General features: G+C 30.2%; 1 protein-coding gene across 2 annotated transcripts in view; it reads right to left on the bottom strand.

The window, feature by feature from the left end:
• The window catches only part of LOC128854775 (glutamate receptor ionotropic, kainate 2), a 55,828-nt gene that overhangs the window by 3,967 nt on the left and 28,832 nt on the right, over positions 1-23,029 (bottom strand). The window contains exons 10-15 of one of the 2 annotated variants that reach the window (XM_054089152.1): positions 12,006-12,090; positions 11,304-11,580; positions 10,881-11,082; positions 9,606-9,828; positions 7,155-7,270; positions 6,871-7,020 (exon numbers count right to left, since the gene is read on the bottom strand). In XM_054089152.1, coding sequence (XP_053945127.1) covers positions 6,871-7,020; positions 7,155-7,270; positions 9,606-9,828; positions 10,881-11,082; positions 11,304-11,580; positions 12,006-12,090 — 1,053 coding nt within the window. Of the gene's footprint in view, positions 1-5,945; positions 6,096-6,870; positions 7,021-7,154; positions 7,271-9,605; positions 9,829-10,880; positions 11,083-11,303; positions 11,581-12,005; positions 12,091-23,029 lie in introns of both variants that reach the window. The other variant, XM_054089153.1, reaches the window with a different exon arrangement.

The raw sequence follows: 23,029 nt of genomic DNA, 5'->3' as shown, positions 1-23,029 counted from the left end.
AGATCTGGCAGAGGACTTAAACTTTGCTTTGCCGTTCATGGCATTGTAGTTAATGATTTGTGTGACGTAGCTGCAAAGTTGGTCACGAAGGAAATTAATTTCATGCAAAAAAGGAACTCGTTTATATAGCCAAAAATGCGATTTCCATGACTGAATCCGATCCAACATTTATCAAACACGTTATCACTGGAGACGAGACGTGAGTTTATGAGTACGTCACGCAATTTAGATATTAATCTAGGGAATGGAGAACTCCGAAAGAACCAAGACCAAAAAACCACGTTGTTTTCAGTCAAAAAAGAAAGCAATGCTCGCGGTTATTATTTTAGAAGGTCAGACAGTTACTAAGGATTATTATTTAGGCGGTATAAGATGATTACCTTAAGTAATTTGCTAAAACAGAAAATATTTGTGGGAAAACAACTAACGGATTTTGCACCATGATAACACACCGTCACAGAGAGTCCTCCTTATCTGTGAAGTTTTGACCAAAAAGGAAACGAATGCCACCCAACAACCACCGACCTGATATGGCTCACTGTGATTTTTTTCTGTTTAATCGAGTCAAAAAACCATTTCGAGGAACGCATTTTTACAGCCGAAAAAAAGTAATGCGAAAATCGAAGACGACTCTGATGGCTCTACCGTAAATATATGATAGTTCCAGTTTCAAGAGTTGAACAAAACGCTGGCAAAAGTGCTTTGCAATTAATAAGGAGTACTTTTGATATAATATCACTTTTACATTTTCTGAATATATTCCGGGAACTTTTTGGTCACGGAGTTACATGGAGATATGGTCTGTCTGCAGTTTATCGGCGCCTTCGGAAGGAAGAAGTTTGTTTTGAAGAGTTTTTTCATGGCATAAATACACTCGGAGGCTTGCCATCGCCTGCTGAGGAGCGACTGCTATTGAGGGAACCCGGTGGTTTAGAAATTTCATTACTGTGAAATTTTCTTGCGGCAATTCCCAATATTATAGCTTCTACAGCCCATTAACTAGATTGAGAGCGGTTCGCGCGCTCCGGTACCTCAAACTTTAAACTCATTTATCTCGAAACGACTTTTTTCGGTCTGGTGTTGTCAAAAAAAAAAAAAATAATAATAATTCAACCGACTCGTCTGAAATTTTAATGTGTTGTTCACAAAAAATTATTTAGTATTTTTTTGAATAAAATTCTGAAAAAAACCCGATTTTTAGAGGTTCAAATTCAAAACCGCGTCATCTTGTTTTTTGTTTTTTATTATTATAGTACGGCACATAGCTACAGTCGTACTGATTAATATTTTTTTTTTTGGTTTTTGTATTACAGATAAATAGAAGAGCCAAAATGGACAACACCGTCCAGGTCCAGTTTTCCAGGAAGATCAATTGCAGCGCCATTTTTAAAATTATTAAAAAAAAAAAATGTATTCATTTTTGTGTGTAAAAAAAGTATTTAAAGCTTAACAAATTTAAATATCATTTTTAATTTTTTTAATATATTTTACAAAAAAATTCCTGTAAATACCCTAAATTTTCGATCTCTAGACCACAGAAAACTCTTTTTTACCATTTGTACTGATAGTATTGAAAAATATACCAAAAATCATGATTGAAAGTTATTTAGTCTCGGAATTTTAGTTCTTTCTTCATGACATTTTTCTGGCCTGTTCTAATTAAAAGTAATGTTTATAATTTTGTAAAATATAAATTTTTTAATAATTATTTAAATAATTCACTCAGTTTTATTTAGCTTTACTTTTTTTAACATCTGGTGGCATTGCCCGCGATTGCAGGTGTTGTTGGTGTTCTTCTGCTTTCGACAGTTATATTAAATCTCTCTCTCGCTACTGCAGTGATGCCTAGCTTTGGATATAAAAACGCACTAAAATGTCCATTCAAAGAAAATAACACAACAAATTTTTATTGAATCATTTAAAGAACTTTGCATGCGTGACAAATTGTCTTTAGAATGTGCGTTTTTTTTTAAATAAATGTGTTATGCTTATGTACAATTTAATTTATGATTTTTTTTTTGTTAAGCGCGACTCTTTTGTTAAGGGAACGACTTATTTGCTATATTTGAGGTTATATAACTAGATAAGGTACTTTTTTTGTAAAATTGTCAGTATGGTTTCTTTAGTATTTTCTGGTATTTTGTTGCTTATTTTTACAATGAATACACCTCTTGATGCCCTATGTCCACTAAGGATTGATGGCCGGAAGAAACGATTACACTTCTATGGTTTTAATCCGCATTCAATAAATTCAAACGCCTTTTAAAATGTGTAAAAAGTTGTCAATCTTAAGAAGAGTTGAAAGAGGGATATTTAATATTTTTGCAAAACCTTAAAAGAAGCAAAAATTAAATTCGCACTTTCAAAATATCAAATTTTATAAGAACTAACTAATTTTCATTAGCACTAAAATCTTCTCAGAGTGGCCTTTTTTAACCTTCTTTTGTATAATAATACAGTTGTTTTTAACTTCAAGTTTCGGAAGCTTTAAATTAAAAAAAAAAAATACGAAACTTCAAAATTTTCGCATTTTCGGTATAAAAAAACACTAAATTTATTGCGAAGAGCAAATGGTTGGCAATACTGCACTACTTGGAAAAACGTGACGTCACGTACTCTCTGATGGGCGCAATCTTCTTTCTATCATTCTTGACCAAAAATATTATCTTGAAGACATCAAATGGAAAATATGCAGAGAATTTATTCAAGTCCTCTTTTTGATGTTTCGCATCCGTTGTACCCAGCGTAGTAACTCAAAAAAAAAGTTAATAATAATGCACCAATTTTTTCGCCCCAATTGTTTACGAAAATCTATTCAATTATAGCTTTTAGTTATGAAAAATTTTAACTGAAAAGCAGTTAGTGTAAAATTGTTAAGAATAAGCGAGAAAAATATGTTCTATGTGTGTGTATTGCGTGAAAAAAATATTTCTTAGAACATATTACAAAAAATGACTAAAGATAAATAATAAATATAGATAATAACAATAAATTAAATTGGACACCACAAAACCACCACATTATTGAATTATTTACGCTGTTAGTAAGACGTCATTCAATTTAGATTTAAATATATCGTTAGGCACAAGCAATAGATGCCTAAATCGGCTTATGAAAGAATTAAACTATTAAATGAAACTATTTTTTTACGAACAAAACTACATCATCCCACCTCTCAACGGTATGGTTTTTTTTAATTTATTTACAAATGTTATCTGTTTCATACGCAGATATGTAAAGTAATTCTTCCAAAAAACATGATTTTTAACTTAGGCGGTTATTGCTTGTGCCCACAGTTACAATTTTTTTAAACGCAGCTCTCGAAAGTTATTGTGAAAACATGGAAAAATTCACATTTCACTTTTGCATTCATTTTCTGCTTCATCAGCTGTGTAGTATTGTAAATCGAATTAAGTTTATTTGCCATTAGTTAGCACATACACAAATACATGCAACAGTGGTTGCTTGAAAAGGTCTCCCAGAAATTTCTGAGGTAATGCCTGTACTGAAGGTCTTAAAGTATTTATGCTATAAAGTAATCTACAAAAATTTATTACAATGTATAACATCTTTGGGGCCACAAAATTCACCTCGTTCATGACTGAAATTTTGATCCCAATGACATTTCCTAGTATTCTCACAATAATTCAATATAAAAACATCTCCATAGAGAGAAAAACCACCACTAATATATAAGCAGACAACATGTAAAAACGGCTGGCAAAAATATTAAAACTCAAAATTATAATATAAAAAAAATGATCTTCATTTAACTACAGACGAATTTAATTAAACGCTAGGAGGATGTGGAATGAAAAAAGTATGCAACTTCAGATAGAGTTTGCGAGCAGCTGATTACGTAATTGGAACAGCATAACATCTAAAAGCCGTACAAGCAATGTATTCTACGATTTTCTTATATGTTTGAACATATTTTTGCACACAGAAAAAATGATAAACCACTACTAATAGCAATGTACTTTTCATAACACTGTGGAGGAGTCCAAAGGGTTTTTGTTTAAGAGAGTTTTTCAAAAATTGAAGCACAAAAATTTTATACGAAGGTTGCATTTTATTAATTCCATTCATCTTAGCTAAAAAAGCGAATTAACTTTTAATGAGTATCGTGAGATGATTTATTACGGTTTTCGACGGGGTTTATCAAGACAGTCGCCAAGAATATTTGTTCTCGTTAGATACCGCATAATTTGAGAATTGACCAAAAAAGTAAATATTGAAGAAACACAACTTAAGACGAGCTTAATAAAAGCAAATGGTTGCCTGTTTTTCGAAAAACCCGCCATGTCGTCACTGTACCACTAGAGAAAATTAAAATAGTCAATTTTGAGTGGTACACAACTATTTCTTTGCCTGAAGTTTTCAAAGAATTAAGGAAAACAAATCGCCTAAGACGAACCATCCTTCACCAAGTCAATGCAAGTTCTCACATATCGAGTCGGACAAGAGAGTTTTTAGGGGCTCAAGAGATAAATTTAATGGGTCATCTGCCTTACAGTCCTGATTTAGAACCCAATGATTCGTTTTTGTTCGCGAACACGAAAATTGAAATGTAAGTACAACGTCTGAAGAAGCTGTTGGAGTCCTTAAACAGCTCGTTCTGGAGGTATCCACTTCTGAGCGGAAAAAGGGCTTTGAAAATTGGTTAAAGCGAATGCAGAAGTATATTGGCTTCCAAGGAGAATATTTCATTATATTCTATAATGAATCAAAATATAAAAGTTAACCTTCATAGAAGCTTTTAAGTCGACACTTGGTTATATATGTAGATTATTTTACCAATGGTACCCTAATCGTCACTACTTCCATGCTCAAAATCGTTATACAAATAACTATGAAGTTATATTGAGTTTTTCGTTTTATGAAGTTTCGTTATATCCAGGATTTACTTTATACATTGTACGTATGTGTATCAGACACCAGAGTTGCAATCATTCAAATAATAGAAAATTTAAAAAGTAAATATAAGATAGTTGGGTTAGTCTGGTCGAGCATGGAGGGGAGTTGCCAAAATTTGTTTCGTCTCTAATCGTTAAGAAAAGTTGAGGTGCTGATATAGAAAAAAAACGTTCATCTGATAATTTTTCTAACGCAAGTTTTTGTTTATATCGGTTCTATTCAGCATCGTTGCATCTCCATTTGATTATAAAATGATGCTTACTTCATCTCGAAGGATTAGTTAAAGCTTAAAAAAAACACTGTTTTAGACAAATCAATTCCTTTTTTTGGTGTTATAATAATTAGAGCATATATACTTTGTTTGGTGTTTGGTGGAACTTCTCCACATATTTGTGGTGCGCATCCTCTTGCCTTTCCCGAATGGAGGAACCTACAGTTTATGCTGACTCCGACTTAAATAGCCGGAAGATGGTTTTTATTAGAAGCTTTTTCATGGCAGAAGTACCCTCAGAGGTTTGTCATTGCCTACCGCGGGCGAATGCTGTTAGAAAAAACGTTATCTATATTTTGGTGTTTCTTGCCCGGATATTCGAAATCGCGCAGTTCCGTAGTCGTAGTCGGACACCAACTCATTGGGCTACGAATTGCCTCCTTAAAAATTAAATCTCTAAAAAAACCCTTTGAACCTTCTTACATAAATATTCAACTTCTTCAAACACCCTTTAGCCATAGCTCTTCATAGCGCAATCTCTGTCGTGTGCGAAAAGAGTAGTACGACTGTATGAGCATCGTGCCTAAACTATTCTACAAGAAGAACTTTCTGTGGGCGTCATCAAAAAAAGGAGTTCTCGTTCGAGGAAACTTATAACAAACATGGTTTGTTAATTGGATTCCTAACGACCTTAGTGATTCACCCAATTTTTGCGAACAATCTACAAATACTGAAAATCCGTACGAAAAATACTTTCAAAATTAAATGTTTCTTTTCAAGCAACCGCGCAGTTCACCATTACTTCCCGCACATGTACCTTGTTTCTACGCGCCGTTCCATAAACAGAACAAAGCCACTCCAGTAAGCCATAGACGCTGGCGAATACGCTGCCTACGCACAAAACAAAATACACTCCGCCCAAATTGGCGATGCCCAACTCCTCGGCGCCATCGTTCTCTCCTTCTTGCTGCACACACAGCGTAGTATGAACGGACGAGTATTTATTTGGTTCAGTTCAGACCAGTTGGATATTTTGTTGCATGGTTGAATGATGGCAATTGCATGGACGGGTGGATGCATGATAGCGATCAGACGGTTTGGCGGGAATGCGAGGTGGTTTTGTGTATTTAGAAAACGCGAATGAAGAGAAGATATCAAATTTCCAGGCAGTGCAGAGAAGAGTTTTATAAATGGAAAGGTTTTCGTGTTGATGTTTTTTATTTTTATTTTTTTTTTGTTTTTTTTTTGTATTGCAGTTGTGATACACCATTATTGTTGCAGGAGGAATGGTTTGGTAATTCATATTTATTTTCACAATATTTCGCCAGAGAGCGTTGGAGAATACGGTAAATAAAAATTGTGGAAAAACGTATATAAACTTATTAATGTGAACTTGAGAATTAGGTAGGATAAGTATGAAGAATATAATAAAATAAAAGTTTGAGAATAAAATATGGTACATTTAACTCTTCTAGGCGGAAGTGTTCAATTGGAAAAAATGCGGCTATGAACTACTGGGCGTGCAGTGTAGAGTAAGCAGTGCCTTGTACGAGTTCGCTTGCTACTAATAAGTACTTGTAAATATGAAGAAAAATGCCTCTAATATATTTTTAACTAAGCAGATAATCATATGTCCTTTTCTTGTATGTATATATGGTATAAATTCGTGTTGGAAGGGCGTCAAAGCTTTTGTGTGTAATCAGAATTTTATCAAATTAACACCGTTCGTTACTCCAGTCTACCTTATTCTCGTCGGAACGTTCCTTCACGCCCAAAACCATTTCAAGGATGGCCACTAGGACACCGAAGCATGAACCTACTATCAATACCAAGTAAACGCCACCTAAGTTGCTTAACTCTAAGGCCACTGCACCACCTTCACTGCTTGTATCCTTTGGAATAGTAACACTTCGTCAACATCATTTGCCATAAAAGTATCTCATTTGTTGTTGTTGTTGTTTTATTTTCATTTCAGTTAGCGTTTAAAAATGTTTGGTATAAACGAATTTTAGAACTGAAAACTCACCGAGCATGCACCGCCACCTCGCTTCTCTTTCCACCACTTTGTCTTCATTTTTGTGAGTACGCCTTGCTCCTGCAACTCCAGCACAGCCTGACTGAGTATATCGCGGTATTGCCAATCTAACGAATATTTTTGTTAATATTTTATTAATAAATTCCAATACTATTTGTTCTAAATCTAATTTTTGTGTGACAAATTTAATATAATATCTTAATAACTTAGGTAGTATGAAGTGTTTTAAAAAACTTTAGCTCAGGATTGGAATGGAATGGAATTGTGGATGGTAGAAGATTTTTCTGAAGCACTCAAGCAATAGAATTTGAAAGAATAGGGAGAGATAGGTGGCGTAGGGGCTTATTACTCATAAAATTTTCAGATTTCTTTATGTATCATAGCAGATTGTCGGGAGAAAGAGAAAATAGCTTGTCCATTCTCAATACATCCGACCCAAAAATTGACCATCTAAATCTGGCCAAAGCCGGACAGCTGCAGAGAAGATACTCTGTACTATCTTCAATCTCCGCAAAGATCAAAGTTGTACACTACCATGTCTTGCCCCCATTGATTGTGCCTCGTAGTTAAACCTGTCATGCCTCGTAGCTCACTTAGGGTTTTATATTGTAAAGTTACATAAACAATCACGGCTTTAAACCTATATTTACGTTCCTACGACAGTTCGTTCTACGTAATCGGAACTAATGTCCGGCCAAGGACTGCTACATTAACTTTCCCCAAACATTTATGTTAAATGCTTATTTCTTAAAATTTTTTCATATTTTCAAAACCTAATTCCCAAAATCCAACTATAATGTAACGATCACTCTTTTATGTAATTGAGAACCAGAACGGATTTTAAGACAAACACAAGGTAGCTGAAATCACGAAAATTCCCAGAAAATTGGTTTTGACTAAAAATTATAAATGCCAGCACTCCAAGGATACAACAGCTGTTGTTCTTTTTTTGCCCTAACACTTTATCCAACAACAATCTCTGTGCTATGACAAGAACAATCTTGCTTTTGTCTGTCCACAGAGAAATTCGGCGTCGGCAGTGGAAATGGATCGCCATACTTTGCGGAAATCTAATGGAGACATTACGAAACAGCTCTAGACTGGAACCCACAAGTGTCAGCGAGTTGGTAGCTCTGCATATAGATATCTGAATGGGAAATTGATTTACAGAGTTGTCTCCTGACAAATTGAAGCGAGTCGCACAGAATGTAAACTCGAAGACGGTCGCAAGCACACGATATATGTATAGTTTTATAATTTTAAAGTAACGTTCTTCGAAGCAGAAAAGCTACAAGTAAGCCGCTCTTGGTGCCAAGTGAAGGTTTTAGTTTTAAATAAATCTAATTAAAATTGTTTAATGAGCCCCGATGTTTCATCTAGGAATGGCGGGAATATATTTCTATGTATACATATATAAAGATCTACCACAGTATTAGCACAAAATATATGTATGTCATATTATCTCCTGCGTTGAGGGAATGAACTCTTAGAGGGTCCGATGGAAGATATTTTGTTGGTGACAGAGCACTTACCCCCGTCATCGCAGAAACGATCAGCAAAATGTCTGCTTTTTATGTATCCAATATAAAATTGCACGCAAGAGCAAATTAGTGGTCCCGACAGCACTCTGGAACTGAAAATTAAATACTAAATGCATTGACGCCAAAAACCGAAGTTTTGGACCGAATCGGTGGCTCCGACTCTTTGCTGAAGCCTAATGATGGCAATCTTTTATTAAATTGGATGGTAAATGGCGATGAGAAATGGGATATGTAGCAGAGACACTCCCATTAGAGATCGCGGTAAAATCTCAGCCAATCGACCCAGACGGCCAAGAACATTTTACTATATATTTTGTGGAATTGGAAGGGGATCATCCACTACGAGCTACTGCTATAGAGTTAAGTAATCTATTCGGACCTCCGTCGTCTACAACAAGGTACCAGAACTAGCGAATAGTAAGATACGGTACTCTGCTTCATCTAGAACTTCGCAAAGATACACACAATTTTGGTAACGATCCATAAGTTTAAGTGAAGACGATTCCATGGGGTCGGGTTCGAAGTTGTTATTATTGTAAGAACATCAACATTCCCCATAAACGCTTGGTTGGTTAATATATACGTTATTTATTATATTTATAGTAGTAAGACATTGTACTGAAATATACATGTTTATATACTGAATGCTTAAGTGCATGCAACTGAGTGATCCTTTAGTACTTCCCATAATATAAAAAACTAATTACATTAAAATTAGGGAATGGTTTTCCGTTTATTAAAATGTAATACCTGCACTGCCTTCAATAACCAAATTATTTTATTACAGTTGGTATTCAAATTTGTTTCTCTGCTGTTTACAAATTTAACAATTTATTCGCTTTTAGTATAAATGTTATCTTTAAAAGTATTAATCTGCTCATTAAAGCTGATTTCAACTTACTCTTTCGCATCGCAATTCCATAACCCTTTTCGTCGAGCAACGAACCAACTTGAGTTAAACTACAACGTCGCTCTGTGATATACTCAATAGTAGTGGACTCCATCAAAAATGCATAATTATCATTTTCCACACGATCCACTCCTTCCGCATTGGTTGATGTCATATATTCCGGATGCTCACTCATAAACTCGTACATTTTCTGATATGTTGGATACTTGGCGTCCTGATTCAAGCACAAGCAACAAAATTTCATATTATTCACACGCAAGTGGCGTCAAACGAGCATGGGTAGTTATTAGGGATGGCAATCCCGGTATCCCGAAATTTAAGTGTGCCAATAATCTTCGGATTTTCGGGACTTACAGTTTCTTACGAAGGATGCGAAATAGAGACAGAAAACCCCCTTTTATAGGAAAAAAGCAACATCGACTTTAAATTTTTGTTTTTGTTAAAAGTAATACATATCCATATTTGTATGACTGTTGCAAAATGTAAGATTAACTTACCTCATGAATATCTTGTGCAACTGTAATGCCTTGGCAAAGACAAGACTGTTTATATTTAGTCGACATCAAATAGATGCAAATGAAATCAAGAATGCCCCGGTTGTAGATATAATATTTTAAATTTTGCCTGCAAGGCGAAACCTTTACTGAGAGTGTGTCGGCCATTTGGCACGCTACAGAAACTAAATTATTCCAATTACGTGATTCTTTATTTTAACATAAATAATTATGGCATGTATTAAAGCATCTTAACTTCCCGCTTATTACGCTTAAATTGGACGAGCTTAAAAAATATTTCAACTTCTTTCAGTTTGTTGGATTCGAGTTTTTTTCGGTTCACTTAGATACCTATGTACCTTAAGTTACTTTATTACGCTAAAGTATATTATTATTAAAAAAAACTATTATTATGAAATTAATTTAATTACAAAAATTAATATAAATAAAAATATAAAAATTAACTACTGTCTTTTGCTTTTTTACTATTTAAAAAAGCAAAATGTTCACTTTAAGTATATTTAAAACCTATTTATTTATTATATAACAGGAGAGCTCCTCAAGCGTTATTAATGGATTCTTTCCAAGTTAAGTTGCTGTCAACTAATGATTATCTAAATCCCGGAACTTATCTCGGAGTTCTGGAATTGTAATACCGACATCCCGAAAATACCACGATCGTACAAATCGAAAAATTTTACATTCCTAGTAAGTAAGTATGTTTGCTAATAAAGTGCACCCTTCCAATGCCATTATTTCCATCTGAACTCACCTGAAAGAACGTAAATGTGCTACCACCAACTTTCGCGCCATACTTAACACCACCCTTATTGGCGGCCAAATCCTCAGCGCTTTCAATGGGACTGCTCAGCGATTCTATCGTCAGGAAAGCGGCCAAGTTTGCGGTATACGAGGAGACCAAAATCAACGTGAAAAACCACCAAATTGAGGCCACAGTACGCGTTGAGTACGCTCTGCAACAAAATTAAATCCTTTGACTGCAAAAGCGCACAAACATGTAGCCAAGGCGGATAGTTGGCAATTGGTACAATAAGTGTGAGTATGTATGTGTGGTGGACCACAGAGTACTAGGACTTATAGTGGAAGTGCACTCAACACTCAACACTCTGTTATACTTGTATATGATATATGTCTATGTGTATATGTGTTGTGAAATGAACAAGTGGGTACTCACTTTGGCGCTAATTCAGAGCCTTGTTGCAATAGGGCACCTGTGGAGAACCACAAGCAATTAGGAAAACTAAATTGGTTCTCCAATTCGGTGGGTTCCTCGATGCATGGATACGGGTTATCCCACTCTGTTGGCGAAATGCGTCCCAAAATGAAGAGCGTGAGTGAGACACTCAAGTAGGCAATGCCCAGCCACATCCATACAGTACCCGAAAATGGTGACATAAATGAGAAGAGTTTGGGTGGCTCCTTCATCGGCTTGCGAAACAAGATGGCGATACCTTTAGGAAAAAAAATGTAAATGTAAAGAGGCGTAGATTGTCTTATTCAAGGACGAAATGCATTTGGTGTTAATGGGTTGTGCATGAGTTTGTATTTGAGAATATGCTGACAAAAATGTGAATGACCAACACTCTGGCCGAATGTGAATTGTTGCCCACATTCCACAGTAGTCTAGTAGGTGAAGGTTTCGATGAGTGCTTTGTTAACCTACTGTTAAACAAAGGGCAGAGCTAATGATATTGCTGTTGTTGTATATATAAGTGTATGTTTTTATATATAAGTATATCTATCGGTGTATTTATATGGTATGTATCTAAGTAGGAGTGAGCTGATGAGAATTTATGCGGGCAGGTATATGATTGGTGAATGATTTACTGCTGTTTGAGTCTTTGTTTGTTTTGTTTTGATTATTTGCCTAAATTACCTAAATTCATAAACGGTATAGTGAAATCCACCCCTTCCTCCCTTATGGATGTCATAGTCAAATCGGTGATGCCCATGTCGGCTCGCTTATGGAAGAGAAAAAGTTAAAATAAGAAACTGTCGGATTTAGTAAAATTTTAAATATTGATTAAACATTATTTAGTTCAGTTTATTTGGTTATTAGGGATTTACGAGTAATTTAGAATAGCTAACCTTGAATAAGCTTCACAGTATTGATGCCATGTCTCAATATATAATATATTGAATGTATCGAAAGTGAGTTTCCCAGTAAACGATTATGTTGCTTATTATTTTACAAAAGCAGAGTGTTGTCACATATTTGAAAAATATTTGCTGAAACGAAGGTAGTCTGTAAAGGGTGTTTTTTAGCTGCATGAGAACTATCGATATCGATAACTAGGTTTGACAGCTGAGAATGGCAAACTGTGAGAACAGAAATTTCACAAGAGTTTGTTCAAGTTCAAGGTTTGGCAAGACATCACGAATCGTTTAATCCTAGAACAGCGCTTCCAAAGTGTGGAAATTTACTTTGAAAAAAAAAAAATCAGTTCGCGAAGTTCATAGAGCAAAGTGTGGAACCAGATTCTAAAACGCCGATTCATCGTCGTTCTCAACTTGTTGGCATTTGTCCTTTGATAACATTAATACTTCTGTTTTGTATTATCATTTTAAGTTCTCAAGCTCTTAAAAAAAACACCCGATTCTATCTCGTAAATAGTACAATACAAGAATATTTACAAAAAACAATTGCGTGGTAGTGCTGCCACTTAATTTTTACTGCGAAAATTAGATCGCATGGCGCAGTTGAGTCATATATCAAAATATACAGCTGTGAATATGAAAATAGCAGTACCCTTGAAAAATTATTTTGAAGTCATTTACTTTTGTCTATGAATCATATAAAAAAAATTTTCAATACTAAATATCTACGAAGAGTTGTGGCAAATTCGTAAATAACGGTTCTTTATTGGCGCGTTTTCAAATGCAACATTGAAATAGCAGCGCCTTCAGTTTTTTAAGGCTATACAAGGAATATTAAGCAGATTCTGAAATTGAAAACAGAATTTAGACAGAAATAAAAAAAAAATTTTTCATGTTCAGCAAAAATGATATTAAATGCAATGGTGCTTGTTGAAAAGCCGAAAAAGAGGAAGAAAATGAAAAGAAAAACTTCTCTGCAAGAAGACCGCAAAATGTTAATTGTACAAATAAAAAGAGAGGTGAACTTAAAAACTTCTAATATGACTGTACGTAGAATACTGCGGGAAGCTGGATTAGCAGCTCGCGGCCCACGTAAAAAAGCAACTTCTGATACCAAAAGCATAAGGCAGAACGTTTGCAATTTGCAAGAAAATATGCTAGCTGGGCAGCTGATATGTGGCGTAATATTTTTTGGACTGACGAGTCTAAAATTGTTTTGTATGGTGGCACGGATTCACGACGATATGTTAAATGGGCACTTGGTACCAAAAAGAGCCACAATACACTTTAAAACCCATTAAACATGGGGTTTCATAAGTAATGGTATGGGGATGTTTTTCTTATTATGACGCAGGCCCCATATCCAAAATAGATGGCATAATGGACAGCAATATTTATGTAAAAATAATGCAGAATGTTATGTTGCCGTAATGCTGAGAGGAAATGCAAATAACCAACCTGTGGCTTTAATGCATCAACTTTTTTTACTAAATAAAAACAAAAATATTTTGAGTGATGGAAATCTTTATTTTGACCTTTATGCGATTCACAAGGTCAAATATGATTGATGTACGACGCCGTTTACAAAAATTATAAGTCTTCCGATAGGGTGATTAAATTTGCGCCACCTTGTAGGTACCAGACCAAAAGTGTTTAAAATGCCTCAATAAAGGATAATATAAACTAATTACAAAACTGTATTAAATATTGGATACGGATATCAATGTGTTGAACATAAAGAAGATTTTCGAGATTTTTGTTCATTGTATTTTTTTATACCAAACTCTTAGATGCTGACTATTTTTGGAATGGAAATAACTTTTTTCGAAAGCCTCATATGATTTTTTTTGATTTTTTTTTTTTTTTTGTTATTTTTTTCCTTGTTCACCCCACTCGGGAGCATAGACTCGACAAGACTTAGTCTTGCGTTGGTTTCGTTAATCTATTATGCTTTTTGGTAGGGTAGGTAATTAGCCTGCCGCTGCCAGTCCTAAATAGTGGAAATGCCCACCTGTCGTTGCTTAGGAACAAGGCCTTCTAACTGTTTAGAGCGCCATCTATGTTTAACAGAAGGATCGCACAGATTGTTGAGGACTTCGCTAAATTTCGTGTGTCTGCGTTATTACCCCGATTGCCCGCTGGCGCCACTGATCCAATGTGTAACTGTATCTTTTTCTTTTTGTTTGTTGCTTGTTTTAGCAGCCACAATGCTGAAATTTGTGCGGCAGTAAGGATTGGAAGGATAAGGTTTTTGGGGTTGAGGAATGCATTTTTTTTTTTCTTTTCTTAGAAACTAGGAAACTAGTAAGTTTGGAGAAGTGCGAGGACCGTGCTTTACGTGGGATTCGAACCCACAACCTCTAGGATGTTATATTAATATTATAACTTTTTGGGGAAAAAAATATTACGAAAATTTAAAAAAAATATGGTGGAAGTGTGAGCTGTAAGAAAGCGTAGATACGAAGTATTTAATTATTTATAAAAAAAAATTTTTTCACTGTTATCAAAGCTACTGATTTTCAAAATGTTATACTCTCGATACAAATACCTCTTCATCTTGAATAAAAATAATAAAAAACCAGGGACATGTTGAACGATAATTTTCTTCACCAATAGTCCGCATGAAGCGGTAAAAACATCAAGGCTCAGTGGCTTATTGACACGTTTTGAAAACTTGTTTGTTCCCTATTCAGTTCTAAACTTTTTTGATGATTATGTAATTCATTCCAGTAGTATGTATATTCCGGAATACAACGCAATATCAAAAATATTAAAATTTTAATATTTTTATCATTTTAACTCAAAAATTTAACATTTTTACCATTTAACTCATTTTTTTAACTTACAGTTACTCAAAATTTTAACATTTTTTAACATTTAACTCATTTTTTTAGCTTATATTATCTCAAAAAAAAAGTTAAAAATTTTGAGTTGGGTCGATTTAGTCCACCCCTAAATTATAGTTACTCGTAGTTAATATTTTTAAGATATTAAAGATATCTATTTTTGATGTACTAGTAATCAATATTTAGGTTGGTACAGTTAAAATTTTGTGTTGGGTCGATGTCTATTAAGTGAAAAAATGTTAAAATATTGATTACAAAATATTTAAAGTAATCTATTCAAACAAAAATAAAAAAAAAAGTTAAAAATTTTGAGTTGGGTCGATTATTATTGATTGATAATTTTAAATATTTATTACAAAATATTTAAAGTAATCTATTCAAACAAAAATAAAAAAAAAAGTTAAAAATTTTGAGTTGGGTCGATTATTATTGATTGATAATTTTAAATATTTATTACAAAATATTTAAAGTAATCTATTCAAACAAAAATAAAAAAAAAAGTTAAAAATTTTGAGTTGGGTCGATTATTATTGATTGATAATTTTAAATATTTATTACAAAATATTTAAAGTAATCTATTCAAACAAAAATAAAAAAAAAGTTAAAAATTTTGAGTTGGGTCGATTATTATTGATTGATAATTTTAAATATTTATTACAAAATATTTAAAGTAATCTATTCAAACAAAAATAAAAAAAAAAGTTAAAAATTTTGAGTTGGGTCGATTATTATTGATTGATAATTTTAAATATTTATTACAAAATATTTAAAGTAATCTATTCAAACAAAAATAAAAAAAAAGTTAAAAATTTTGAGTTGGGTCGATTATTATTGATTGATAATTTTAAATATTTATTACAAAATATTTAAAGTAATCTATTCAAACAAAAATAAAAATAAAAGTTAAAAATTTTGAGTTGGGTCGATTATTATTGATTGATAATTTTAAATATTTATTACAAAATATTTAAAGTAATCTATTCAAACAAAAATAAAAAAAAAAGTTAAAAATTTTGAGTTGGGTCGATTATTATTGATTGATAATTTTAAATATTTATTACAAAATATTTAAAGTAATCTATTCAAACAAAAATAAAAAAAAAGTTAAAAATTTTGTGTTGAGTCGATGTCTATTAAGTGAAAAAATGTTAAAATATTGATTACAAAATATTTAAAGTAATCTATTCAAACAAAAATAAAAAAAAAGTTAAAAATTTTGTGTTGAGTCGATGTCTATTAAGTGAAAAAATGTTAAAATATTGATTACAAAATATTTAAAGTAATCTATTAGTAAAAAAAAAACAAAAAAGGATACATTTATTTTTTAAAGTACCTTTCAAAAAAAAACGACGAACTCCTCAAAACAAGAGTCTTTGAGTCAGATTTGAACTTGCAACAAAATTATTGTTATAATTCCAACTGCTTAACCAACTCATCTAAACATCATATTCTAAAGTAATGTAATTACAGCTGAGTAGTATGCAAAGCAAGCAATGCTGATCTTATCAACATTGCTCACAATCTATAAATAGAATAAGCATAAGCACAAACCAAAAAAAATGAAATACTGTTGAATACGAGTCACAAACTGCAAGATAAGCATAATATTTGATAAGCTTTTATACATCAACACATGTTTCGACTCTGTCGAAACCGTTTGACTTTGTCAAACATGGTTACAAGTGCAGTATGTATTTAGCGTTAGAAGAGGGTGGACGCAAAAAAAAATTGAAACTTCAAATTTGAACTCTTTGAAGTTCAAATTTATAAAATTTACCCAATATTGGTTCATAATTTAAATCTCTTATTAAATATGTTATTGGATTAGATGGATAAATTTTACTAATATAAAATATTTCTCGAGTCCAATTATTTTTATATTTGTTTTCAAATTGTTTTTTATGTGATTGAATTCTTACTTTTTCTCCAATTTTAAAAACTGGTTTTTCTAAATTGTTTCGTTTAATTTTAAAACAATTATCAAAAATTAATTGTTCATTTTTTTCATTTACTTCACATGGTTTCATACCAATAGTTCTATGTACATCTTTGTAATTATATTCATATAATATTTTATCAATTACATCAATCCAATTAGTATTTTTCTGAATTTCAAATCGTATTTTTAGTTTTTCATTAATGGTTCTATTAAATCTTTCTACAATTGATGATTTCTTTTCACTAAATGTTTGATACATGTTAATATGGTATTTATCTAAAACTTCTTGGAAATGTTTATTTAAAAATTCTTTACCAGAATCTGTATGAAGTAATTTTGGTGCACAACCTGCTTTTTTAATAATATTTAAAAATGCTTCAGAAGTTGTTTTTCCATCTTTCTTTTTTAATGGTTCTATATAAGCAAATTTAGAAAATGTATCAATTACATTAAGCATATATTTGTATCCTCTATTAATTCTAACATTAACTGTTGTCATAATTAGTAAATCTGCTGCCCATAGTTCATTTATGCCTTTAGTAATAATTTTTCTTCTTTCAAAATTTTTTCTTACTGGTTTATGCAACTCTTTTGCTATTTTAAAATCATTATTTTTAGTATCAATAAATTCATCTTTATCCATTTCAAAAATATTTAAAATTTATTTTAATTAAATAACAATGATATCAGATAAAGTTTTAAAAGAATATATTAAAACACAAAAAGACTTAAAAAATAAACTTCAACAATTTAATTTAAACAAAGTAATAAAACAAGAAAAAATTAATGAAGATCTTCAAGCAATTATTCAACCATTAAATCAATCAGTTATTAATGTTCACAATTTAAATGATAGCTTTAAAAATTTAATAGTAGATTTAAATCAATCATATAAAAAAACAATAGATGGACATTCACAAAGTGAATATGTTTCAACGGAGTCGAAACCGTTTGACAATAATATGAATTTACAAACTAATGAATTTAACGAAAAGCAACTATCACCAATTAGAAAAACAAACAAACAAAAATTAGTTGAAAGTACACCAACAACTAGCACAGGTTCACGAAGCGAACAGTTGACTCCATCAACATCAAAAGACGCTCTTTTGCGTAGTGCAAATGAAACGTTATCTACACCAGTACAATTTATTTCCGAAAAAATTGGAAATATGGCAATGAAATATTTAAATTTAAATAATTCTGATATGAAATTATGTGACAATATTTTTGGTCTAAGATCTGAAGATGGAAAAGATTTATGGATTGGTAATACTGAAGTAAAAATTAGTAATAATGATATTATTTTAAATAATAAAACTTATAATGGAACAAAAGGGTTATGGGAATTAATAACTTTAAAAGAACCATCAACAGCTGTAACAAATAATGATTTACAAAATTATGAAGAAATTATATTATCAACATATGCTTACATGCAAAATAATGACAAAAGTTCTAAACGTATTAAATCTAGCGTTGGAAATAAATATATGAATTTTATTAGACCAATATTGATTAAAAATAAAATTATAAAAGAAAAAGTAGGATCTGGTTTAAATTCAAAAAATAATCTTTCAAAATCATTACAAAATTTTAAAATTAAAACTAGTTTACCTACTGAATATGTTCGTTTTGCGAATCGTTCACAATGTGAACGTGTTTATTGGAATGATATTAATGAATTAAAAGATAGATTAAATTTGTTGTTAGGAGAGTATAATGCAGGAAATGATAGTCCAGAAATACATAATGAAATTATGAATATTATTGAGGAACTAAGAGAAGAAAATATGTTGACTCTCTCCGAAGGAAACGTATTAACTGTTTAATTAAATTACATATAAATTTAAATAAATTAAAAAATTTTTTTCTAATAAATGGGAATTGATAAGTTTGGACAAAAATCTTTTTCAGAAATAAATTCATCTAATGAATATTCTCTTAATAGAATAATATCATTAGAAAATGAAGTTGAAGAAATTCGTTCAAATAGTGATCAAATGAAAGATATTATTAGTAAATTAATGGAATTAAATCAACTACTTCAAAAAGAAGTTGAAAAACAAGAAAAAGATAATGTGGTAGCTTTTGGTGTTGTATATAAAGAAATAGAACAATTAGAAAATAATTTAAATCAAGATATTATTAACATAACTAAACAAGTAGATTTTATAGAAACAAATATTGAAAATTTTAAAAACAGTTTAGAAAAACAATTGGATAGTTATTCGGAAAAACAAATTTTAATTGATAATTATCTTAAAGATTTAGTTTTACAAAATAAAGACAATATTAATCAAAATAATATTACTAAACAAAATGATGAAACTAATAATAAGATTGATAAAAGTATTCAAGTAGATGAATATATAAAACAATTAAATATTGAAGAAAGTGAAACAGATATTCAAGAAAGTAAACTACAAATTGAAACAAATATAATTCAAAAATAATTTAAAAAATTCATACATATATAAATGATAAACAAAAATAATAAATCAAAATAAAAATTCAAATATTCAACATCGTTGAAATATGTTCACATCATATTTCATTTGAAATTAAAAAAAAAACTTAATCTAATATAATTAATAATTTAATGTATAGTAAATAGGAGGGGTTCGTTTTAGTTACCTACATTTCCTATTTCATAATGTCCCCAGGGTAATTTGTAAGTCTTATTTAACTTATCGTTATCATTATTATTCAACTTTTTATTGAAATAAAACTTATCATCATAGGGTGACAATCCTATTTTATTCTCTTCTGTAGTATATAGTTTATTATCATATGATCTAATATTATGAACAGTTTCATTTTTATTTTTTAAATTAATTAAACAATTCTTATAATCTTCAATTGTTAACTTTTTAATATTATTTTTCTTTATTCCTTTACAAACTTTTTTATCACAAACATCGGTCTTAAATGCATACATTTTACTTCTAAGTCCACAAAATTCTCTAATTGGTATTCCATTATATTCATCTTTAAATTTTCCTGGTACTTTTTTATTAATATTAGATTTTAAATCTTCAATTGGAAAATTATCTATATAATCACTGGTATCATAATTATCTAGATCATCTTTCATTTCAGAATAAATATCAAAATCATCATCAATATGTTTACCTTCAAAATAAAGAATAAATGAATCAGTATCAGTTCCTAATAATTTCATTCTATTACCATATTTAGTTTTAAGTTGTACATACATTTTAAACATTAATAATTTTGATAAATCTAAAATATTTTGACCTCCAAAGATAGGTTTATTTAATTTAATATTTGTATTTTTACCAAACACTACACACATATTATGATCTATTATTTTTCTTGATTGATATGTATTTCTACTTATTAGTTTTCTCATAATTTTTTCAGTTTTAACTATTCTAACATTAAGTCTATTTCTAACATTTTCCATTTGCTTACCATATACACTATTATTCATAAGTTTGAAAAAATCTTTTTCAAAATCGTTTTTAGCTTCTTTTCTAAGTGTTGTATTTTTTTCAATATAATTTTTTAACCATGCTTCTTGTCTACATTTAATACCTCTATGAATTTTAGTTAAAATTACACCATTATTTAAATATTCTTTTAATAATCTTATATCAATTATATAATTTTTCTTTGGTAACAACGTACACATTAATTTTTTAATTTTATCATTTGGTTTACTACCAATCCCTTTATTAATTAAGTCTGTTTGATTTGGTGATAAATCTTCAAATTGTGGAACATAATGATGAGGTGCTGGAGCATAATCATTATAAAAGTTGTGTAATTCCGGAGGAATACTTATATCAACTTCTAATGTATATCCAATATTATTATCATCAAAATCTTTATTTAAAATATTATCAACATTACAAAAATATTTAATTTCATCTTCATTTAACCATTCATGATTACCAACACTTAATTTTTGTGACATGGCCCATCCATATAAATTATTTGCATCTAAATATAAAATATAACTTGTTAATTTTTTAGAATCGTATATACCTTTAAGAGAAGCTTCCTCTTTACTTAATTTATAAACTTGTTCTACAATATCAGCATGTTCACTCTGTGAACCGTTGACAGAGTCAACATGTTCACTCTGTGAACCGTTGACAGAGTCAACATGTTCCTTTCGGTAACCGTTGACATGGTCAATATGTTCACTCTGTGAACCGTTTCCTTCGGAAATGTAATAATAACAATTATTAGCTTTAGCATAGTTATGTGCAATTTGTGATATTCCACCTCTAGTTCCACTTTCATAAAATTCATACATATCTTGATCTGTTAATAATTCTAATTTTTGTTTGGTTAATTTTAAAGCAGATGAATTACTTAAATGTGGTGAACTTATATAATGTATAGGATCTAAATTATAATTTTTAAAACATTCTTTTCTAAAATTATCAAATACATCACTTAAAAGTATAACATCTAATTTCAAATACCAGTTATGATAGTCTCTAAATGTTTTACAATTAAAATGTTTCCAAAATTTATTTGCAAATTTATAATCGTTAATATTAATATTTCCATTTAATGATGAATGAAAATCTTCAAGATTTGGAAATTCTGTTATACTTAATTTTTTATAATCATCAATAAATTCATATGGATATACACCTTTTCTAAGTAAATAACATTTATTTTTTAATGATAGATTTTTAAAAATATTATTAAAGTTTTCTAAATGATCAAAATTAATAGGTTTTATATTTTTAGTATTACAAACTGAACAAATACTACAAGCATATATTTTATTCTCAGTATTTTTACCAACTTTATAAGATACATAATCTATATTTCTTATTTTCTTACATGTTACACAATATATATCATTAACATCTAATAAATTTTTAACAGCTTTATCTAATGAAGTATTTATAAATTCCATTGAATCTATAAATCTTAATTCTATTTTTTCGACAACTGTATATAATTCTAAATCTGTTGAATTACAATTACGACAAGTGTTTCTTGTCTTTAAATTATATTGATATTTACATTTTTCATTTTTACATTTTAAATATTTAGTTTCACCTACAATAACTGGTTTTTTAATTTGTTTAAATTTTTCAGTGCTCGTTGCTAGAACACTAGTTTCAGTTTCAGGATGAAATTCATCTAAATATTTTAGAAATAATTTTGAATCATAACCTTTTAAATTATGAATAATAATTGGTAAAAATTTTGGCATCTTTAACTTTAGATTACATTTATTACATAAAGCCATTCTATATTTACCAGTTGTATGGTCATGATCCCAACATTTTTTATTTTCTTCAGAAAATGGAATATCACAAATTTCACAATTGTTAGTATTATCAAACTTTAATATCGATTCTTTATCCTGAATTATATTATTCAATTTTCTTACTTCATAATAATCTTTAGCATATTTTATTAAATTATCTAAGAATGATTTCAATAGCACTTTTCTATTAGAAGTATTCTTTGAAATATATTGTTTGTTATAAGTGTTATAAATACCATAACTATTTGGAATGTGTTCATGAAGTAATATTGTATTTTTACATTTGTCAGATTTTTTTTTATTAATTTTTTCCAAAGTACATTCAAAATCAGCATATAAAGTATATGGATGAAATAATTCTGCACCATTAGATTTATATTTTAAAATATTTTCACCCTCTTTAGGTAACTTTATATTTTGTATTATATTATTATCATCTTTTAATAAATAACATGTTTTTATATGTTCTTCTAATTCATCAGATTTTTCAAAATGTTTAAAACATTTATTACAAATATGTAGATGTTCATGCTGATGATGAATTTTACCACTTAAAAATCCAGATAAATTTTTAAGTGGTACAAAGTGAGATTTGTATGTTTCTTCTGTAATATTTTCTTCTATATATATAATATTAACATGTTTTTTTGGCAAACCATTAACGAAATTACGAAAAGAGTTACTTTTATACATTAATTGAATTTGGTAATATTCATCATCATTTTTTTCTGAATCATAATGATAAAAATTCA

The sequence above is a fragment of the Anastrepha ludens genome, chromosome 2 (assembly GCF_028408465.1).
Source record: "Anastrepha ludens isolate Willacy chromosome 2, idAnaLude1.1, whole genome shotgun sequence".
Lineage (NCBI taxonomy): Eukaryota > Metazoa > Arthropoda > Insecta > Diptera > Tephritidae > Anastrepha > Anastrepha ludens.
Note: the sequence above shows the minus strand (reverse complement) of the source record. Positions and strands in the feature narration are given on the sequence as shown.